This window comes from Drosophila persimilis, unplaced genomic scaffold (genome assembly GCF_003286085.1).
Source record: "Drosophila persimilis strain 14011-0111.01,24,50 unplaced genomic scaffold, DperRS2 tig00000431-arrow-pilon, whole genome shotgun sequence".
Taxonomy (NCBI): domain Eukaryota; kingdom Metazoa; phylum Arthropoda; class Insecta; order Diptera; family Drosophilidae; genus Drosophila; species Drosophila persimilis.
Window position 1 is genome coordinate 939420 of NW_020825312.1, and position 22531 is coordinate 961950.

General features: G+C 46.5%; 3 protein-coding genes across 3 annotated transcripts; 2 read left to right on the forward strand and 1 right to left on the reverse strand.

The window, feature by feature from the left end:
• Positions 1-6672: 6672 nt before the first annotated feature.
• Positions 6673-13968, forward strand: LOC6595773 (ankyrin repeat and BTB/POZ domain-containing protein 2). Its single transcript, XM_002021317.2, has 8 exons — positions 6673-7050; positions 7135-7215; positions 7270-7610; positions 9366-11490; positions 11555-12299; positions 12642-13005; positions 13067-13394; positions 13466-13968. Exons 1-8 carry the CDS (start codon positions 6673-6675, stop codon positions 13706-13708), a joined length of 4605 nt encoding a protein of 1534 aa, XP_002021353.2. The 3' UTR covers positions 13709-13968.
• A 493-nt stretch (positions 13969-14461) lies between these two features.
• LOC6595772 (endocuticle structural glycoprotein ABD-5) lies at positions 14462-15240 on the reverse strand. Its single transcript, XM_002021316.2, has 2 exons — positions 14980-15240; positions 14462-14894 (listed from the first exon to the last, which is right to left on the reverse strand). Exons 1-2 carry the CDS (start codon positions 14989-14991, stop codon positions 14490-14492), a joined length of 417 nt encoding a protein of 138 aa, XP_002021352.1. The 5' UTR covers positions 14992-15240; the 3' UTR covers positions 14462-14489.
• A 5131-nt stretch (positions 15241-20371) lies between these two features.
• Positions 20372-22459, forward strand: LOC6595770. The gene is made up of 2 exons (XM_002021315.2): positions 20372-20828; positions 20904-22459. Exons 1-2 carry the CDS (start codon positions 20372-20374, stop codon positions 22367-22369), a joined length of 1923 nt encoding a protein of 640 aa, XP_002021351.2. The 3' UTR covers positions 22370-22459.
• The last annotated feature ends 72 nt before the right edge of the window (positions 22460-22531 follow it).

Here is a 22531-nt window from a genome sequence, read left to right on the forward strand (position 1 = left end):
CTCCGTGTCTAAGTTTTAATTTCGAATTCCAACCGTTCATTAAAATCTTCCCGCTGGGAAGTCGCTGTTTTAACAGGCATCACGGCTCAGTTGTCCCTCTCTTTTTATGACCAATTCACGTATCATTTTTTCGTTACTACATTTTACTTCAACACTATTGCCCTCTAGTGTTCATTTTTCGTATATATTTTACATTCCATGTGGCTCCACCTTGCGGCAAGCGGCAGCAGCTGTTCATATATACATCGCTAGATGTCGCCATGAAAGAATGTAGCTAAACTTTTAACATTTTGCAACAAAAAGTCGGCTATTCAATGAGCGCATAGTTAGAAATTAAAACAATAGATGACGACTATGGTGCCAAAGAAATGGTGAAAAAAATTGAAATTACAAATTAATAAGCAAAAGAAATCTAGAAAAATAATTTTGAATATTCCACAAAATATACTACACCTTTTTGGCATCAATTTCTTGATATTGTTTCAATTTTCAAGATAAAAGCTCCCCTAAAACGAAGTTGAAACCCCAACTAAGATAACTTTTAACCCCCCAAAAGACCATTATTTATTTAAAATCATACACAACATTCTCAGTTAGAACGTGTAGGAGGCTGAGTAACCACTGCATATTGATTTGATTCTTGTTGCTTTAATATACATAAATCCGCTCTAATCCAGACTCTAAAAGATATGGTCATTCTCTTAAATGTTGTGGATGCCACAGATTTTCGTCCTTTGTAAAGGCGGAAAGGGCGTGGAATAACTTTGAAACGAACTTGTTTCAGTATGATATCACAGGAGCTTAGACCAAAATTGAAATTCCTTTAGATCTTATAGTCTCTGAGAACTGGGATGCGGGATGCTGATCAAGATAATATATGTTTTGTGGGGTCGGAAACGCTTCCTTCTGGGCGTTACACAATCCACTTTCCCCACAAATCTAATATATGTACCTCTATACTCTTCTTGAGTATCGGGTATAAAAATGATGAATGATGAAAATAACCCATCTAATACCCCAAAAATGTCAAAGAATATTTAAGTACTCAGAATGATTTGGTTGTATTTACTCCTATGCTCATGTACCATCATGAGAAATGTGTGGCAGTCTGTTCTAAGCGGATCTGAAACATTTCTTTAGCTCTTGTCTGCTTTCTTATCGGTCTTCAGAGATATGTACGTGTACCAGTGGGCTCAAAAGTTTTCCAACCGCCCAACCGCCACGCCACCAGCAATGCCAACTATTTTTGGACTGGGACACTTGCATGCATAATTGTGCACAAAGGCGTGAAGGGAGGCGGCAAGGTACACAAGAACACTGCCGCGTGAGGGAGGGACAGACAGACAGGGCAGTCAGACAGACCAAGTTGAACGGACAATAAACTTTTGTTCTGGCCGGAGTCGACCAACTTCTTTTCGGAAGTGATACAAGAACAACAAATAAGAAAACACCAGTTAAAGAAGTTGACGTAGGAGCTGGGGCTGGTAGGAATGGCGGACGCTAGACGATTTTCGGAAATCATAATGTATTGTTTGTTTGTTTTTTTTTTTTGCTTGTGTGTGTGTGTGTGTGTGTGTTGTCTGTTTGTCCGTTGGCCAGATATCTTCTTGGTCTCTAGACCAAACGGGAACGATCTGTCTGCGATTCGTTTTCGCATTGTGAAGCCGGTCAAGGTTAATTTGGAAAATATTAGTGTCAGCACAGTCGGAGCGGGATGCAGAGGGGGCAGGAAGCCCCCAGGCAGAGAGAAGAAGATCACTCCGGATGTGTGCCACAAAAAGAAGATACTCGTAGAAGCACAAACTGGCTTTACGACCCCAGCGAAGGCACAGATGAATAATTATTAAATGCGGGCCTGGCCCGGACCAGCCCAGTCAGACACGACTAATTCAATTAAAACGAAACTAGAGCTTGAGGTAAAAATACAGATACAGATACAGGTACATATAGAGATTGATGCTCGAGACGCGTCAAGTCGAGTGTTGCTGGGGATGAAGGTTTCTGTTAAGGTTTTGGTCTTTTTCCTCGCAAAGTTCAAGCTCGATTGAGAAATCGCCAGGCAGTGGCAGCGGCAGACAATTGCTGATTGAAATCTCAGCCCACCCCGCAGGAAACAGGGGAAACAGAAATATGACTGGCATTTTGCGAAACTTTATTGTAGCTTCGTTTTTGTGTGTTGCTGGCAATTAAAAGTTTGAAATGCGAGTAGCAACAAACAAATGACAGTTGGAAATATTTCACACAAACGAAAGTGAAAACGGCAAAATGTGAATAATTAGCAGAGGGCCCACAATAAAGGGAATCAAATAATAATAGCTAACGAACTGGAATAGCAAAAATGTACGAAAAATTCGCCACAATTGCCAGACGGCGAATTGTTGAACAGGTAGCAGATACTCGTACTCGTACTCGTGCTCCAGCTGCAGCAACAACAGCAGCGACTTGTGGCTAACAAAGTCAATGACAATGGGACTGGGCAGGAGGAGGAGGAGGGCCCTCTGCCTCTGCCAACCATCTCTCTCTCTCAGGGGCAACAAACCCGAGTGCCCCTCCGTACCCCTTTCCGTATAGCTATCTCTATCTGTATCGGTGTAGCATCTTCAGTTCAGTGTAATTTTGAACGCAGCATTAAAGAGAGTACAAGAAATAATGCGACGACGCGACGTGAGGCAAGTGAAAATGTTGTTACCTTTTTACCTTGCCCGAGCTCAGGCCGCGACTTTCTTTCACACACACAGGCCACAGATGCAGATACAGAGATGGATACAGATACAGATACTTTGATACACTCTTTTAAACACAATCCACGCTAGCCCCAGCTAGATCTGTGAGATACTTTTCGGTGTTTGTCCAAATATACGAGTTCGTAGCTAACTTACAGAATCGACCGGCCAAAAACCGAAGCCACAAAACGAAATGCAGCCAAAACCAGAAAACAAAAGCCCAAAATAATGGATAATGGAAAATGGAAAATCCGAGGCGCGAAAGTGTGGGAGATTTGAGAGCAGCTGTTGCCGAGCGAGGAATGACAGAGCACAGGCTGTTGATAGATCTGGATAGACGGACGGACTAATTAAGTCGTTCGAGATAGCAGCGACCCCCGTCTTCATCTTCATCTTCATCTTCGTCTTCGTCGCCGTCTTCGAACGGAAGCGAAGTCGGTTGCTCTGCGCAGTCTCATCCTCATCTTCTCCGGGCTGGGCGCATCTCCAATTGATGTTGGGGATGTGGTTGAATGCGGAAATCTTGTTGGATGGCAGTCTGAAGTCACAGTGGTAGTCGGGGACGCCGCGTATTAAACTCTAATCAGCAAGATGTGATGATATGATAGGGCCACGAAGCACTCGGAATAGGTAGCAATTTGTCAGATGTTGGGGTTTCATAACAGTTACAGCCAATTGCCTTGTCACTGATGGTGTCGGGATACCAGTTCGGGCTGGTCATGGCTCACATGAAGGAAATGCAGGTGAAGAGGTGATGTACATATGTGAGATTTCCTGGCAGATATTCGTATTTTGCCTCTACGAATCCTCGTAGAATCACCCCAATTGAAGGAATAGCAATAATAGATGAGAATGTCGAACGATTCAGATTCAGGCAATCATATCTATAAGCTTGCTTCAAAATATCTTAAATTTCCGAACAAAATGCCATTAAGATTTCTATATCCAAGTTTCGAAAACGATTTTCTACTGTTCCCAGACTCAGACCATGACTCAGCCGAAGAAAAGCGGGGCTTAAGCAATCCATGTCAATCAAACGTAGAAATATCTTGCATTGGGCTAAGGGTAGGGGGAAGGGAAACCAAATGAAGAAAATTCGGTGAAGTCACCACGCATCTTATCCAACAAATTCTGGTCGCCTCGAGCCTCGAACGACATTAGGCACAAATTTTGTGTGTTTGTGCTAGCGCTAACCTTGCCACAGGTTTAACTTCCATTTCCATCCGATAATTCGCTGATATTTTTGCCAACTAAAGATTATTAATGATCTTACTTGAAGAGTTGGTTCTAATGATCTACAATCTAAAACTGAACACTGAAAACTGAAAACCGAAAACCATTTCCTGTCTAATACTGTCAGGGCATGAAAAACGAAAGTTCCTAAATCTTGATGTGCGCATTAGAGGCTACCCGAACACCAACCCAACTCCCATTAGTTGGGTGACACACATACCCATATGTATCTCTCCATAGTTCCAAGGGTACTGATACTTCTCTTTTTATGTACTTTCTGGGTAACTTGCACTTACTGCCTTTTCGGCCAACCGTTTTCCAGCCGTTTCGATTTGTTTTCTTCTCCTTTGTGGCCGAGTTGTTTTATAAACACGCGAATATTACATTAAACATTTTGGTATATATTTTTCTGGTTTTCGTTTCGTTTGCTCTTTTTTCTGTTTTTAATTTTTGGGAGGTCTTTTGTGTCTGAGTGTGGATGGAGTGTGGAGCTCGGCTGCTTAATGGGTGTAAGCATATTTATGGCCTGTCATTACTTTTCCGTAAATTAAACTTTTTAATGCGAAAATTGCTTAGAGCATAATTTTTTTAATAATCCACAGTGGAGCAGAGCACTTGAAGCCTGGCCTAGGAACAGCCGCCGCGGCGGCTAGTGAAGAAAGTTATTGTATAATCGGACAGGTAGAGAGATGGGAGATGGTTAGAGGAACGTAGAGTAGAGTTTTCCGTATTACGTGGGCGGCGTTTTTTTTTATGTTCGGTTTTTGTTTTGGGGTTATTCGGGTATTTGGATCAAATGGTCATGGCTTTCTAATTGCAATTGTGCTCCGCTTCGTGGTTGTGGTGGAGCCATGGGGCCGCTCCCATTCTTCGTCCACAAAAAAGAAGCTTCTGCAGCTGCTGCCGAAAAAATACATATATACAAACATATATATGTACTTATGGATATGGATATGTGGCTGTCTGTCTGTATGGTAGGAAAAACAAAAGGCCAACGCCAAGGCAACCTCAAGAAGCCGTTATGTCAGCGCGCATACTCGTAGGCCAGTACGAGTATAAATCATTAGAGGCAGGTTACGCTCGGCAATTTATTTGCTCCACACATGAAACGTATCTTGTAGATGTATCTCGAAGCCTACGCACGTCTGCCCATGCCCATGCCCATGCCCAAGCCCATGCTCAGAACACATACGTCAGGCCGAGCTTTGCTTAGAATCTAAGCATCTTGTGGCCTGGGACTGGGACTGGGACTGGGACTGGGACTGGGACTGGGGGACTGCCAGCCCAGCCTGCGCGCCGAAGCAAGCAAGGAAGCTGGCAAAACTATCTGATAGGTGTCAAGATTGTATAACCTTCGAGTGCGGTGCGGTGTGGTATGGTGCGAGAGATCTCCCTTGGCCCCGCCAAACAGTTATACATAATTAAATTCAGAGCCAGAGTAGCTATCAGAGATGGGAGTGAGACTTTGTCCAGTCACGTTATTGGAGCGGGATAAGCCAGATGATGTTTGCAGTGTTTCTGCGACTGCCTTGAAGCCAAATAAATATTCGTTATAAAAATACCCATAGAAATGTAAGGGGTATTTGCATGTAATGAAACTGAATGTATCTAAGGGAACAATTCAATATCTTAGACATCTTTTATTTTATAACAGTTCTGCCCTCTGCTATAAATATACTCGTAATACTTGTTTTACCACCATTTGGTTTTAGAAGTAAAATGTTTTTTGCTATTTTCTACAAAATAATCAACATGGAATGGAATTTTCAATTATTTTGGCTGGAGCTAATAATATTCCTTTGGCTATACAACATTCTTTGAGCATCACTGCCAGTAGTCGCAGTGACTTTTTGAAAATCACTTTATCACCAGCAGCAACAAAGAAAAAAAAAAACAAAAGGAAAAATGAAAAATCACAGATACACTCGTACTCGCAATGTTTCAGTACGAGCAATTCGTGTACCTTACAGGCACTACTGCCGCACAGTGAGCCCTCAAACGCTGGCTGCCTACGATTCGAAGGTGCGACGGTGAGACGGTGCGACGGTACGACGATATGGCTGTTCCATTGTTTTGGGCCCACAGCTGAGAAGCAAATGGAAAAATTACCCAAGCCGAGCCGAGCCAAGCCAAGCCATGCCAAAGACCCTATGTGCGCAAGGTGGCCCGCCTCTGGGGGCTCCAGAGGCCCAAAACGCGCTGTGAAAATGAGGAAAAACAGATATCGCAGCGCGTAGACAATGACGGGGCAGAGCAGAGCGGAGCAGAGCCGAGCCGAGAGCGCCAGCAGCTGTGGCACGGCTCTGCTCTGTCTGACTTTGAACCGCCGCCGCGGCTCAGGTGAGCTTCGTTTTTCAGTCGAGCTTGATGTGCGCGAGCGAACGGTAATGCGGGTTCGAAATTTGGCGACTGTCGGAATTTTTTTTTCGGACATTCGACTTTTGGAGCTTTGAATTTCGAATTTTGAGTTTCGGTCGCGGCTCGCCGAGCACGAGAGCAATGATAATTTATAATTTGCATAATTGTTGTTATTATTTGTGCGAGTAACATAGAAAACAGCTGCAAAAGCAGCAAAAGCAGCAAAAGGAAATCGGGAATCGGGACTAGAAAAAGAAAGAAAAGAAAAGTGCCAATAGGAAGACGAAGAGAAAAAGAGGAAGTGTGTGGCCGTGTCGAAGTGAAATGAAACCAAACTAAATCAAAACAGCACCCAATCATGTATTGCACCAAAGATTGCTCCTGCAGCCTCTGCCGCGAGCTGCGGAACTACAAAATAGGATCCAAGAAGGCACCCCCGCCCCCCCTGCCACCGCCTACAGCGAACTCCACATCCCTCCTGGGCAGGATGCTGAACGAGAACTTCATCCTGCGACGGCGGGGCATTTCTCTCAAGAACTTTCAGCCGCAGTCGCTGCGGAACAGCGAAATGTGTCAGCAGCAGCAGAAGCTGCCAATGCCACGGCCCGGACAGACACCCTCGCCCACGCCCATCGAGGAGCTTCCCGACTGGGTGGAGGACACGAGCAGGACGCGACCGGCCAACCACAAGGTGGTCATCTACTTTGGGGACTCCATCAATCGCAATCAACCGCAAGTGCAACTGCAACCGCAAACCCAAGCCCAGATCCAGCCGCCGTCTTCAGCTCCACTTCTAGCTCCAGCTGCAGCTGCAGCAGCCTCACCATTGTTATCGCCCAAAGAACTGCACTCGCAGCTGCTCCAAGAAATGTCCCAGAAACTGAAGTCCAATGACAAAGCGGTGGAGAAGGAGGAGGTGGAGATGCAGAAGGTGGAGCAGGCCAGAGCCGTGGAGGAGGGGATTGATAGGGTGGAACGGGCAGAACGGGCAGAACGGGCAGAACGGGCGGATGATGAACTGCCGCCCTACATTGAGAGCGTGCAGAATGGCGTAATTAATATCAGAATTGAAGGCAATTACCGGCGAGCCAGTGCTCTGGTGGAAACGGTGGCAAAGCCAACTCTGGCCGTGGTCGGTCCAACGAAATCTGATGCTACCACTGCTGTCACTGATGCCACTGATGATGATGATGATGATGATGATGATGACGGAGACGACAACGACCCTGGCCACGATGCGGAGACGGACTCGTGCGACTGGAGCTACGTTCAGGAGTGGCGACGAGCAGCCAGACGGTACTGGAAAATATTTAAAATTATACGCAATTATTTGTTGCCTCTTTTCCATTTCCATTTATATATTTTCTGCTGCAATTCTTTTGTGAAAGTTGAGTAGAAAAGGGATTTATAGGTAGAGAATTGATTGAAATTGATTAGAAAAGGGAAAGGAGTCAGTTTTGGGATGGAAAACCCACGGTAAGCCAGACAGAATTAGAAAGCCGAGTCAAAAAGCTCTTTGCCAAAAATGCTGATCATTTTTAAAGGCATCCGTTCAATTAGGTCCGTTTTTTTAACTCATTAAAACATTTACAGAAAAGAACAATCGTAAAAGTTGTCTATAGAGCACAAATTTGCATATGACAGAATAAACTACATATTTCTATAGCAATTGAATAAACAATTCTGAATCTTTTAATGTGGATCATTCATACATTTAATGTCACATAAAAACTGCTCACATTAAAATCAAACTGAATACAAATTAGGAAACCATTTTAAAGACAAGCCAACTAATTTTATAACATCCGAAATATACAAATCCAAGACCATCAGTGGTCCCAAATCATATTTCCCAAAACAAATAATAGTTTGATATTCAAAAAAAAAATGTCAAATAAAATGCTTGTAAGAAAAACCAAACGAAAGGTCACTGCACGACAATAAAAAGACTAATCAAGCTTCCTTAGGAATGGGATCATGGCAACAAGTCCCAAAGAAATTTCAGCTGCTGTCCATAAATCTTATTTAGCACAGAACAGTTGTAGATTCGTCTGGATAGACAATGGAAGATGTGTCAGGCTACGGCGAAATTAAAAATTTGGGTCAATCGGAGCTCAAGTTACAGCATAGACCACTCTGGGGTTGGGCGAAATATCTTCATTCTTCTGTGTTTTTTATTCTGCATTCTACAAAGAATACACTCATAAAAGAATGAAAAGATTTTGACAACTCTGACGACTGACTTTTCGCATGCAAATGAAACATCGTAACTGGCTTTAAATATCATTTGTTTATGCTGTTTTTTATTTTGGCCGAGCCCAGTTAGAAGACGATAATCATGGGGAACTCGCAAAGAAATGCGATAATGAATCGTGGGGACTAAGATAAACCTACTTTCGAATACAAAATGAAATTTTGAACTGGAGAAAGAATACAGAAAATTTCTCAGTCTTGCATCATCTAATATTACAATATTCATTTATATTGACAACGAATCAAAATATCCTCTCCAATATTTACAATTGCTAGAAGCTCTCCCATTGTTCGCCTCGTTTTTCACCAAGATATTTGATTCTTATGAGCCTGTTCTGAGAACAACTCCTACCGAATCCCGACCTGATGACGGAATTTAGACATCTTGTCCCCGTGTGTGCATCCACTTTTAATTACGTGCCACTGATTCAGCGCACGGCTCGCGTCTAACCAGAAGATTGGTATCATGGTGTGAAGAGAGATTAGAGTCCACGTTAGACGTAGCCTTTGTTTGTCTTAGTTTTCTCAGTTGTTATTATTTAATACAACTTTTTGTATTATGGTTAAGGAAATGAAGCGGTATTTAATATAAAATTGGGTGCTAAATTATGAAACAGAGAGAAACATATAATACCTATTTTAAAGAGATCCCCTGCTGTCACCATGTTTACTATCGATGTTTTTTAAGTATTTTATTCCTGGGCAACCGCTTTGATTAACATTGTAAGACTTATATTTTACAAATATATATATATATATATATAATATAATTTATATAATGAATATTATTTCTTGCAGACCCACTGGCAACTTGCCTCCCAGTTTCGGACAGCTCCCGGCGCCCAGTCAGATTACTGGGCTGCCTCCCATGCCTCCGCCTCTGCTGCAGCCATCACAGCAGCAGCAGCAACAGCAGTCGACTCCACTGTCGCCCCATGGACCACACAGCGGTCTGGCGGTGTCGATGGCTGCGCCAGCACCTCGGGTGTTCAAAGAATTAGCCCAGCACCCCAACAAGGGAGTGGGGCACAAGGTGGGGGTCCCGGGAAATCTCGCCTTGAGCCAAGGCCAGATTCCGCTTCCCAGCCAGATGACTTCGCCCGTTAGAGCCACCAAGGCGCTGATTCCCCAGCGAGCGGTGGCGGGTCCCGCTCGCCTGACCGTCCAGAGTACGCCCGTGAAATCGCAGCCTCCGCAGCTGAGTGGGAGTCTCAGCCAGACCTCGCCCAGCCGACCCACACTGGGCATACCCACCACGGCCACGAGCACGACCAGTGGGAATCCCCCGCCAGCACGAACGCACCAGCACGATCAATTCCGGGCACTGCAGCGCGTACAGGAATGCCACAGCTCCTCGGATGAGAACCGGAGCTCGGGCCATGCCAGCATGTCGGACACGGGAGGCCACAGCTCCTCCCCGGCAGGAGGCATGACCCTGGGACCTCTGCCCGAGGATCGGCTGGCGGCGGGAGTGACCAATAGAAGCACCCGATCTCGACGACACCGGGGCATATTGCCGGCGGGCAAGGCACCCTGGAGCGGGACAGGCCTGGAGGACATAAAGCTGGCCATGCTCACACTGCGCTCCCAGACGAGCAGCAGCACGTACAGCAGTCTGAGCGCCGGATCGGAGAGCTCCGAGCCAGCCAGACGTCTGGGCCGTTACTCCTCCCTGGAGACGGTGATCACCAGTACGAGTGCCGACGAGTTTGTGTGGGTGGACTCGCACAACCGCCTGGTGGAGCTGCAGCATCCGCCGTGGAGCCAGCAGTGCATCATACGGGTGCTGAGGGGCGGCCGTTGTAAGCAGCAGGCGGAGCACATGGCCGTGGAGGTCGTCTCCAGATTGGGCTACCTGCTGCAGCGGGCTCTAGTTAGAATTGCTAGGGAGATCCAGCGCTTCTCGGCGGGATTGGGAATGTGCTCCAAGCAGGAGGTGGCCGGTGCCTTCCGGGTTGTGCTCTGCTCGACTCTGGCCGACTCCTGTACCAAGGCCTGCATGCGTGCGGCGGCCATGTTCGCCGTGCCGGGGGAGAGTGCGCTGAAGCAGAGCAAGTCCTCGCGAGCAGGCCTCCAGTTGTCCGTCGGTCGCTTCTATCGCTGGATGACCGACGCTCGACTCGGCAAGTTTATACATGAATATGCCGCAGTGTATCTTTGTGCCGGCGTCGAGAATCTCCTCGAGGAGATCATGCTGCAGTGTAGCAACGGCAGCACAGCGGCCGCCCTCGACCAGAGCATAGCCAACTCGGGTGACGTTTGGGGTCTGCTGCAGCCCTTTGCCCATCTAAATGCGGGACGCATTGCCTCCGGTGCTCTGACCATGCCCTGCTGGGCCAGTGCCTCCTCCCTGGCCACCTGCGTGGGCAGCATCCGGGAGCTCAAGGAGAAAGCCCTGCGCACACAGCAGGAGTTCCAGCTGGGCGCCGCCCTCTCTGGCTCCGCTCTGGCTGCGCTCTTTTACTTCATGCGCTGCTCCCAGCTGGAGCACACGGAGCTGCTGGCCGCCTCCGGATCGGGATCCGGCCAAGCCGCCCCAGTGCCGCCCAATAATACTGGCAGCCATCATGTCCAGGAGCTGTGCTATGAGCGCGCCTATGTTGTCCTTCCCCCCCTGGCCGAATGGTTGAGGGTCGCCTCGGCGCATGCCGAGCATCGCAGCGCTCTGATGATAGACAAGGATGATGTGATGCAGGCGGCCCGGCTCCTGCTCCCGGGCGTCGACTGTCCTATCCGTCCCGTGGCCCACGATGAGGAGCTGCCCACCAAGAAGACTCATTTCAATGCGGGCTCCAGTAGCTCAACGGGAACGGGCACAGGTAACAGCAGCTCCAGTTCGCCGGTGGTTAGTGGAATTGGTATCGGGATTGGCGAGGATACCTCAGAGCTGGGCAGGCGCGCCACCATTGGAGTGGCCTTTAAGGTGAGTGCGATGGTTAATATCGGTACCCATTGCAAAACCTAATCCCTGTCCATCTTCTTTGCAGCTGCTTCTGACTGGCCGCGCCGAGCTACTGGCTCAGGCTGCCCAACTGCTGCCGCCCACAACCCGCTACGACACCCAGAACAGCGCTGGCCTGACAGCCCTGATGGTTGCCAGCATCCGCAACGACGAGGTGGCTCTGCACGCGCTCTTGGACGCCGGCTGCGATCCCAATGTGGAGGTGCCGCCCGCCGGCAGCTCTGGCCATCCGGCCATCCTGCCGGACACGCAGCACTGGACAGCCCTGAGCTTCGCCGCCAGTCGCGCCAACTACGTGGCTCTGAGGATTCTGCTAGAGCGGGGCGGCAAGGTTGAGGGCGGAGCTCGCAGCAGCGAGGAAAAGTGTACCTTGACGCCGCTGCAGTTGGCCGCGGGCACGGGCAACCTAGAGATCGTGGCCCTCCTGCTGGCACATGGAGCGAACGCCTTCCTCTCCACCCAGCAGAAGGACTCCCTTTGCTTTGCGGGATCGGCGCAGAAAGGCTGCTTCTGTGCTATCTCCGTTGCCGCCGCCCACGGGCATCGGTCGTGCCTGCGCAAGCTGCTCACCCATCCCGTGTTGCCTGGCACTCGGGATGTCCTCTCACTGGAGGAAATGCTGGCAGAGGGCGATGTGGCTGGAGTAAGAGGGGGTCCAGGCAATATCCCGACCAATGCCAATAGCGAGGACATTCTACCGTTGCTGAACAAGACGCAGATCAAGCGACTCCAGGAGGCCATGTACCACAGTGCCGAGAACAACCATTTGGGTGAGTTAAGGGAGAGTTTCGAAAATAACAAAATGGCTCTAAAAACGAATCCCTGGATTACTTATTTCAAATGAATGCACATTCATTATTATTTGTTTATAGTCGGCTGAAGCTAGTCAACATTTAATTTAAAACCGGATGAGGCGCAAAAACGTTGAAAGAGCTTTGTTTACAACCTATTTTTATATTTAAGTGCTGAAAAAATGTGATTTTTATTGTTGATCGAATTACCAGAGAATGTGTATTGAATGAAGAATAAGCTTAAATTTGGTGAAATTTATATGTACATATGTACGAGTATATGTATGTAATTGACACAGAGTATATCTCTATGAATTTCAGACATAACCATTGAACTGCGCAAACTGGGGGTACCTTGGACTCTCCACTGCTGGATGCATGCCCTGTCGGCGGCGCACGAGCTGCGGCTGGATGCTGTTATCGACCAACTGCTGCAGGACTTCCTCCAGGTTTGCCCGGACGACTACAGCGCTCAGTTCGTGAGCGAGTGTCTGCCGCTGCTTTTCAACATATTCCGGAACAAGAACGAGGGCACCACCCTGCTGCTGGCTGACATATTTGCCACCTGCTTTGGCTGGGAGACGCTGCAGCCGGTAAAGGAGCAGCCACAGATGCAGCCAGTCCAGGGCTCTCGCATAGATCCCAAGTTCGTGAACAACCCGGAACTGAGCGATGTCACATTTAGGTGAGATTAAGGACCCAAATATATCCATTTGAGTGGGTAATACTTTCGTTTCCCTACTCAGAGTTGAGGGCAAGATCTTCTATGGGCACAAGATCGTCCTGGTCACAGCCTCGCCGCGCTTCCAAAGCATGCTTAGCTCCAAGTTGAGCGATGCCAGTTCCACGCCCACGGTCCAGATCAACGATATACGCTATCACATCTTCCAACTGGTCATGCAGTTCCTCTACAGCGGCGGATGCGGCTCTCTAGATGTGGCCCATGGAGATGTCCTCGAGCTAATGGCTGCGGCCAGCTTCTTCCAGCTGGAGGGTCTGCTCCGATATACAGAGGCTCGCTGCTCCGAAATGGTCGATGTGGACAATGTGGTGGCCATGTACATACATGCCAAGGTGAGCCACCGTACTCCTCCAGCAATACCACCTGAACGAATCTCAATGATATCCACATTCATTCCTCCCAGGTCTACAATGCCCATCGTCTGCTGGAGTACTGCCAGTGCTTCCTGCTTCAGAATATGGTGGCTCTGCTCACCTACGATGACTCGGTGAAGCGTCTACTGTTCGCCAAGAAGATACCCAATCACGACGTCCTCGCCGGCCTTTTGCAGACCCTGCAGACCCGCCTTAAGACGCGCAAGCCCAATTCTGGCGGCGGCCTGGTCCACTCCTATCGATCGCCTCCGGCCACGCCCGTCAAGAAGTAACCCTCTCCCCATAACAGAATTCAATTCGTATTTATTACATTATTTTTTTTAATTGAATCTTTGAGCTTTTATGTATTATAATAATTTCCCAGCCGGATACCGATCCCCTTCTTCAAGACTCTACCTTAGTTGTACTTTTTTTTTATTTTTTTTTGTATTCTCAATTTGTTCAGCGCACTGTTAACTTATACGAACCCCAGGATCGTCAAGAAGCCGATCCTCTAGCTATTATTTTGTAGTTGAAATTGTTTCTGCATTAAATGAAGAACGTAACCTTTTTTTTATTCCAATTAATTTCCTTTGGCGGTACCTTTTAGTGAATTTCCTCGATCTACATAGGTATTTGTCAAATTTTTCCCAAGGCTTTCATTGGTCTCCAAAACAAAAAGTAGCTTGTTAAGTTATGGGGAAATCCTTGCTGATGTTTTCCGCTATGATACTTACAATCAATCTTGTGATTGGGCTAGGAGGCAGATCATGAATTCGAAGCTTATAGGAACAGGCCCTTGTTGAGTTGCTGTCCAATATGATACATTGAAAAAACTAGAAAAACTGATACTAGAAAAACAGGTTGTAAGAATCCATTATAGATTTCAGCTGGTTCTTTGCTTCTCGCTTGAAAAATCGAGGATGCAACCATGGCCCTCAGCAGAGTACTCCCTTCCCTTCTGTAAATTCTTCTGTACGGGAACGGTAGCCTTGAGAATCAACCAATCCACCACATTATTCAATCAAAAAACACTACAAATTCGATTCGATTCGTACGAGTATCAGATCTTTATTAGGGCTTTGGGGGCTTGGCGTACTCCAGATCGGGCTGGGCCACCAGCTGGCTAACTTGTTTGGCGGCCACCGAAATCTGCGGCAATATGGCACCGCCTTCGGGTACGAAGCCATGGTCGTCGGCCTTGTATGTGACGGTCACTTCCTGGCCATTGGCATCAAAGTAGGAGTAGGAGCCGCTTATCTCGAGGTACTCGTTGTCCGTGCCCGGATTCCTCAGCACAGCCTCCTCACGCCGATGGGTGCCGTCCTCGGAAAGGTAGGAGAAGTTGTAGGAACCATCCTCGTGCTTTTCATTCGACGATTCTAGAATGGCCACGGGTGGCTGGGTGGTGGAAGTGACATGATCCACTGGAGCAGACAAAACAACCGTTACCAGGCAGAGGGCCAACGAGATGATGAGCTGTGGTGGAGGTGGAGGTGGAGGTCATCAGATGAGGTAATCCTTGGAGGTGAGATGGAATCTCTGCGGCGATGGCGATACTTACAATCTTGAACATGTTGCTGTCTGGATGGGAAGCTGATCTTGATTTGAGTCGTGTTCAGCCCAGACACCTCTTTATATTGCCGAAAATTGGCGCTGCCCTGCTTACCGGTTATTGACCAATATCCATATACATACCCGTGCATACTCGTACTCGTTCAATATGAATTTGCAAACATTTACTTGAAACCCGTTTTAAGAATTAATTAAAGATCAGACCCATCTCACATCTCCCATCTTGCATTGCAATTCCCATTCTTATTCCCATTCCCATTCCCCTCCGCTCCGCTCCAACTTCGATCCTAAACAAAAATTTCTGCTGCAATTTGAGGCAGAATCTTAATTTATTCCCGATCTTGGTACAGGCTCTTATTGTTCTTCTCTCTGGCACCCCATGCACTTGTTTATCCTACACTCGACGCCATGTATGTATGTACATAAGTTGCGGTCCATGCCGATGATCATCGTGGAGGAGGTCGATTGGGGGTGAATCGGCTGGCCCCACTCTGCACTTTTGGTTCAGTCCGATTTTAAATTCGATCGTTTTGATTTTGGGCATCATCCAGAGCTGATTTTTCTCGAACATGTCGGGGATTTGGTTTTTCCATCCGCAATTGTTTACAAGAAAACTATAAACAAAGCAAACACACGGCGTCGCTCCCCTCCCCTCCCCTCCCCTTCCTTTCCGTTCAGTCTTGATCTCCCACCCTCAACATGTTTTGTGCCTCGTTTCGTGCCCCCATTGATGTTATTTTTGGCCACTGGGCATGAGGCAGCACTAAATTCTCCATTCTCCTCCAGCCTTCTATATAGTATTTGTTCTACATACCCGCCACAGCCGAGAGCAGAGGCTGAAGCAGTATCAGCAGCAGCCGGTCAGATGAAGATGTTGCGAGCGGCATATGGGAGATGGGAGGTGGATAGCGTCGATAGGGTGGATAGGTTGGGGCATTGGGAGGAGGAATGGAGGAATGGAGGGGCAGCTACAAAATACTTAAAGGTGCCACATACGCATCGTTCGATTTTGGATACGGTTTCTTGGCATTTTGTTTATGCAACAATAAATTTTACATTTAATTTTCGTTTCATTTGAAATGCTACAGAAATACCGAAGAATGCCCCGATTTGGATCTGAATTTGTTCCGCCGACGCGGCGAGCAGCGCGAGGGTGAAGCAATTTGTCCGATTTCACTATACCGGCAATATCTGGCAAGGTTTTTGCAATCAGATTTGCATATTTCTTTGTTCTGGCTGTGAAATAATTAATTATTAATCGAACGCGAAGAATTCGGAGTACATTTTGCGCAATTGAAATATTCGAATAGGCGGAAAGATATAGTATCTTATGTACAATACTAGTACAGATGAATGAACGTTTCCAGATTTAGGTTGGGTTGGCGTTTTTTGATCGAAAAGTGAGCTGCAAAGACCACAGAAATTGTAAGTTTTTGGAATTTTGTGGAATTCAAGTGCCGAAATCGAATGTTTGTGTTTGAAAAATGTATAGATACTTGTATATTTTAGGAAATTAGTCACCTCGTCGCATACGAGTACATACTAGTATGTTTTGCGATTACTATGGAGAGGTTTCTGTTTGGGCAAGTTATCTGTACAGTAAATACTTCTTTGACTTAATCAACTTTGTAATTATAATGTTGTAGGAAATGTTATATGTAATTATAATAGGTATTTTCCATTTTGTCTTTAGGAATTCTCTACAAATTTTGACAAAATTGGACATTTATACATATTGAAATCGTGCGAGACTCTCGCATTATTCATCTCCATTGGTCGAGAAACTCTCTTCTCTTTGCACACACCACACTCGAATAAATGAAAGGGAAAATTGTGAAATTTTGATGATAATGTTTTTAAATTGGCCGCAAAATGATTCGAATGCATCGTTGGAGCTGTTGACTTTGATTAGCTAGATAAAATATGTCCCCAAGGGAACTTTGCAAAGATAGATATGATGGGGATGTACTCACCTATTATTAAGCTGAATTGGGTCGGTTGTTTGTTGGATAAACTCATAGTAAATACGCCTTTTTCCCTTTCCTGTCGTTGATCGAATAAAACGCCAGTAAGCGGAAAAAGACAAATCGACTAGAATTTTGATCTTTGTATATTTTACAATATATTTAGCTGCGAAAACCTCGGACTTTTTTGAACACATGGCACCACGAGGCGGACGGTTTTTTGCTTCAGCGTGTTTAGAAATTGAATTAAATTAATTTGCTTCGATTGATTTATGGACCAATCGGTGCTCTGGAAAACTGTGCCAAGAGGCGGCTGCTGCTGATCATCGCTGCCGTCTAATGATCGAGGGTCTATATGCACATGCCATACGAAAATAGTTTTATTTTTATAACTGTGTGCTGGTTTGGTTTCTTTTTTTATGGACTTCCCCCACATACGCGCTGGGACGGACGATGATGATGAGGATGAGGATGATGCCTATGCCTATGCCGATGCCGATGCCGATGCTGATGGCATCTGCCAATGCACACAGCTGTCTCCCCATGCCAAATGTACGACCGAGTACGCCAGTGTACTCTTCTCTATAGAATCGTAGATACGTATAGTCTGTATGTATTTATACATATATGTATATGTATCTAAGCAAGGAAGTTGTAAACCACTGGGTTGGGGGATGGGATGCCTATTAAATTGTGATTTGTTTCATGAGGCTGGCAATTAAGAGCAGCATCCACCTACTCCAAAATATTCCCAAGACAAAGGCCGCCAAAATGTGGGAACATTCGCAAGGAAAATGCATGGCCAAGGGTGGTGGCTGGTGCGAAAGCTGGCCAGGGGCAGCAGATAGCAGGGAGCTTGGGCAGTGATTGGATTGGTCTGGTGCGGTGCGGTGCGGTGCGGTGTGGTGTGGTAAGGTGTGGTGCTGGCGGTGGAATAAACAAAAATGACGACATGCCAAATGAAATGGGCAATGCGAAAAGCGCAAAAACTTTCGACAGTTGCCAGCAGAAAGGCAAAGAAAAACGAAAACGAAGCACACACACACGCAACGTGAGAGGGAGCGGGAGAGAGAGACTGTCAGAGAGACGGACGTCTACTTGACTATATGGGTATCCTATATGTATAGGATAAATAAATAAAACTGAAAATTATGAAAAACAGGCAGCCGCAGCAGCAGTAGCAACAGCAACAGAGGCATTCGCCATAGACACGAGTGGATTTTTGGATTTTTAAATATTTTTAGCCAAAAGCCAAAAACCGAATATTTTGCCAGTCGAGTGGGATATTGGAAAGATGAAAAATTATCAACGCTATGCGTGTGTGTGTGTGTGGTTGTGGGTGAGTGGTTGTGTGTGTGTTTGTGTGTGTGTGTGTGGGCTAACTTGGCAACAGTTGGAAAATGTACGCCCACTTCCGCCTGGCAGGCCGCCGACTTATCCTGATCCTGTTCCTGTCTCCGTTCCTGTCTCTGCCTGTTCCAGAGCAGCACTTCAAATATAACATAGATTCGGATTCAAGTTGATTCAATTTAATTTGGATATTAATTTTTGAACTGATAAAAAAAATGTATGCAGGTGGATTTGATCTTTGAATTTATTCTCTTTTTCCGAGCGAATGTACATTTAGTGAAAAGTGAACCGTACACGTTGACGCCACGAGACGCACTGCACCTACGCTCCAAAATTTTGAAAACTCAAAGACATTTCGAAAATTCTATTCACGAAATGAATGGGCGTGCGAGCGAGTCAAATAGAAAGAGAGAGAGAGAGAGAGGGAGCGCGCCATACAGAGAGCGAGAGAGAGAAAGGGAGAGGAAGATATATACTCAAGTGCAGGGGAGGCACACGATCTGAGCGAAGGAGCCGGGCAATTTATGCTTTTGCTCAGTGGCAGCAGATGGGCAGCCCCAAGAGCCCCACACCTCGGCAGAGTGCTGCAGCATCTTCCCCATCCGTCCATACATCCATCCATCCATCCACCCACCCACCCACCACCCACGCCACCCTCTGGCATAGAAATTTTTTTCTAAAATCGGACACAAATAAAGGGGGGAAAATTAATTGTATGGAGAATGGAAGGAGGAGAATCGATGAGTGCAGTTCAGCATTCGTAGCATCAAAGTTCAAGCGGTTTTTCGCACTCGAGTGATTGGAGCAGAGGAAGTTCTACGAGTATACTCGTAATTCAACGATCGCGATCGGTTGCTTAGTCTAAACATGGCTGCGGCCACACCCAGTCATCTAGTCAGCATCCAGTCAGCACCTCTCTCCACTCTCCATCCAGAACGATTCCCAGTCCCGATTCCACTCGGGGCCTTAGTCAGGCGGTATACGAGTACGAGTATCTGTCAGTTGGCGAGAGAAAATAAACAACAGAGAGAGGAAAATGCGGGGAAAAAAAGATGAAAACTCGCTTCGAATATGAACATTTTTATTCTCTAAACATTCCTGGATGTTTATGTTTTTGGATGTTCTTTTTTCTTCTGTTTTCCGCTGCCTTCTGCCATTTCGGGGTGGAACTCCATGATGTTTGTTGGAAACAAGATTCTAAAAAGATTCTAAAACGCTTAGTTATGACTAGCTTGTTGTGCCCTACTCCTCCTCCTCCTCCTTCCCCGTTCCGTCCGTTTCCATTTACCTTTCTCTCACATTGTAAACATTTCACTTGACGCTCGGTGCTATATTTAACATTTTCGCCTGCGGGAAAAACAGGCAAATAAATAACATAAACCGAAAATCCGAAATGAGATACAGCGGCAGTAACAAAATAAAGTTACCTGCGCCTCAAACTAATTTTATTAGTGGAAAAGTTTACAAAAACGAAGAAAGAAAAGAAATTGGAAAATTCCTAGGTGGCAAAGAACAGAAAAAATACCACGAAACCTCCTTGGGTTCGGCACGGACATGGACTTAAACGTGGTATACGATAACATGGCATGAATGCTGTAAAAAGTGGCAGCCGCCAAGATTGTTTCAATATATCATGCCGTTGTATAGGACAATCAGTTCAAAATTAATCAATGGTGAAAAACCATTCTTGATTGAGGATAATTTCATAGATCTCAGTAAGATTTATTTACAATCGGATCTCTACTTAAATTACATAGCTGCCATAGTAGCAGAATTAGCTGAAAACCCTGTTTTGTGGATAATAGGCTTAATAAAGCGTGTTAAAATGTTTTTAATGATTTGTTTAACATATTTAGTCATATAGTAGAGGAAAGATCGATAAGAATAGCATATCATATCGTCATTTTCTTATGGTTTTTAGCAACAAAAGTTATAAGTATAAGATCAGGAAAAATTAGATAAAAATACTTGTAAAAAATCCTTGTTATACAAAGATCTGATTTGACAGTTTCAAATTGTTTATTTACATTTACATATCTATACTTATTTTATTTTTAAAATTTTTTAATGGGGGATGTTGAGGAATATTTGGAGTCTGCGGCTCCTACAATTGAGACTGCCATCGACAAAATTTTCACCCGCCTTAAGGTCATCGCCGTAGATGTGGAGAAGGTGCTGCGGGCCAAGGAGCTGCTGACCAGCCTGCAGCGTCGCGAGACGTTCTTCCACCTGCTGGGTCACGACGACGATGGCAGCATTAACTACAATATCAACGAATTGAAACTCATGGAGTCCAGGTTCTCGTATCCGTCCATATCGAGCGGGGATGAAGAGCTTGGTGGCGAGGAGCTGAGCGAGGATCTGTGTGGCGTCTGGCAGTGCCAAGAGGAGAATCGCTGGCATAGCTACTTTTCCGGCTTCCAGGTACTGAGCTCGCGCCATGGTCCCGATTCCAACGATAATCGCAAGTGCATCCAGCTGTCTAAAATGCTTGGGTGCGATCAGGAACTCAAGACCTTTCTCCGTGAGTAGCCTGGGGAAACAGCTGCCCTGCCTCAAAGGTACCCGTACCCGTATGATGGATTTCCCCTATTTTTAGGCAATGGCGTTCGGTGCTTTGCCCTAGATCTCTTCGTGGGCACCCAGAGCTCCAATCAGTCACTGGTCGTGCAGCTGCGCGAAGCAGAGATCAGCGTGTCCAAGGAGTACGGCTTCCCAGTCGTATCCACCATTTTGGTGAAGCTCTCGCCGCGCTTTCAGTACTCGGGCTACCTCAACCCACAACAGTATAAGGGCGACAACAGCTGTGTGGAGCTGAAGAAAGGGAACAAGCTGACACTGACTGTCGACCGGAAGTTCTCCGACTGTTCCTCGTCGTTGATGTTATATGTGAACGCCCGCTTCCTGCTGGGAGATATCGTGGAGTATGACTTCATCCTTATCGGCAATGAGATCCAGTTGGTGGTGCACAGCGTGCATCCAGATCATCTGAACTGCTGTGTAGCCCGTGGAGGAATGCTTGAGTCATATATGCCCGTTTTGTTCCCAAAACGCTGCTCCAAGTTTCGGGTATCATACGAGGAACTGGAGGATCTTACATTTGCCCGCGAGGTAGGAGTCAATGTGGTAGTTTCCAACATCGTTGGCACCGCCAAGTACCTCGATAATCTGGAAAAATGCATGGCTATAATGCAGTGCGAGAATCTGCGTATCTATGCCCGGTTGGTGCTCAACGAGGTCAAGGGATGCGATGGCGAAATAAACTGGGCTACCAAGCGGTATGATGGCTTCCTTGTGGAACTTGCCGAGCCCGAAATAGTTCCCGATGTCATGCAACTGTGTCCAGATGCCGAGTGCTTCTTGCAGTTGGTATACGCGGCCAAGAAGCCGATCATCTTCGATCCCGAGTTGATCTATGAGAAGAAGATTCGCATTGACCCCGCCCACTACTTCTACACATTTTACTATCCGGACAAGTACCTGGTCAAAGGCCACAAGACAGAGCAGTCATTCTACTTCAGTTTTCTGCAGAACGCCATCTTCGAGAAGATCCCGCCCGAGGCGCTTTCCAAGGTTCCCTACTGCGATAGATCGCATACTGGCGCTGATGGCTTGGCCCGGGCTGTGGTCAGTGCCGCCATGGAAGTGCATGCTGTGGCAATTGTTGTCATCGGTGTGACGACGCGCATGGTACAGAAGATTGCCCACTTCCGCCCAGAGGCACCCATCATCTTTGTCAGCCACATGCGCTCTGCGGAGGACTACGTGTCGCTATATTACAACGTGACCATGCTCTCGTTCCGCACCAAAAAATTCCACACGCACCGTCAAAACATTTTCCGCAAGGGCGTTTATGCCTTGGCCTATTTGGCCAAACGTAAGATCGCCCGGCAGCATGACCATGTCATCTTGGTGTACAGCAACGAAGAGGGAACCACCTTTCCCGAAAAGTATATTCTCTATAAATTTGACAAATCTCACTTTTCCGAGCACATGTCCGCCTGCATGTTCTCCACGAAGCAAGCTCAGCAAGATTCCAATGAGGATGCGGATGTCGAAAACTAAGAGCAGTTAAATTTATATAATTTATTTGTTCTGGTAAATAATCGGAATGTGTTAAGGTGTTTGGCTTAGAATATATGAAACAGATATAGATACACTTTTGTTACACTGATCGACAGGCGATCGAGCGTCCACACACACACACACTGGACTGTACATATATAT

Coding starts and splice junctions, on each gene's coding strand:
- LOC6595773 (XM_002021317.2), top strand. CDS start 6,673: ATGTATTGCACCAAAGATTGCTCCTGCAGCCTCTGCCGCGAGCTGCGG. Junction 7,611..9,365: donor TGGCGACGAGCAGCCAGACG/GTACTGGAAAAT, acceptor TATTTCTTGCAG/ACCCACTGGCAACTTGCCTC. Junction 11,491..11,554: donor CCATTGGAGTGGCCTTTAAG/GTGAGTGCGATG, acceptor TCTTCTTTGCAG/CTGCTTCTGACTGGCCGCGC.
- LOC6595770 (XM_002021315.2), top strand. CDS start 20,372: ATGGGGGATGTTGAGGAATATTTGGAGTCTGCGGCTCCTACAATTGAG. Junction 20,829..20,903: donor GGAACTCAAGACCTTTCTCC/GTGAGTAGCCTG, acceptor CCCTATTTTTAG/GCAATGGCGTTCGGTGCTTT.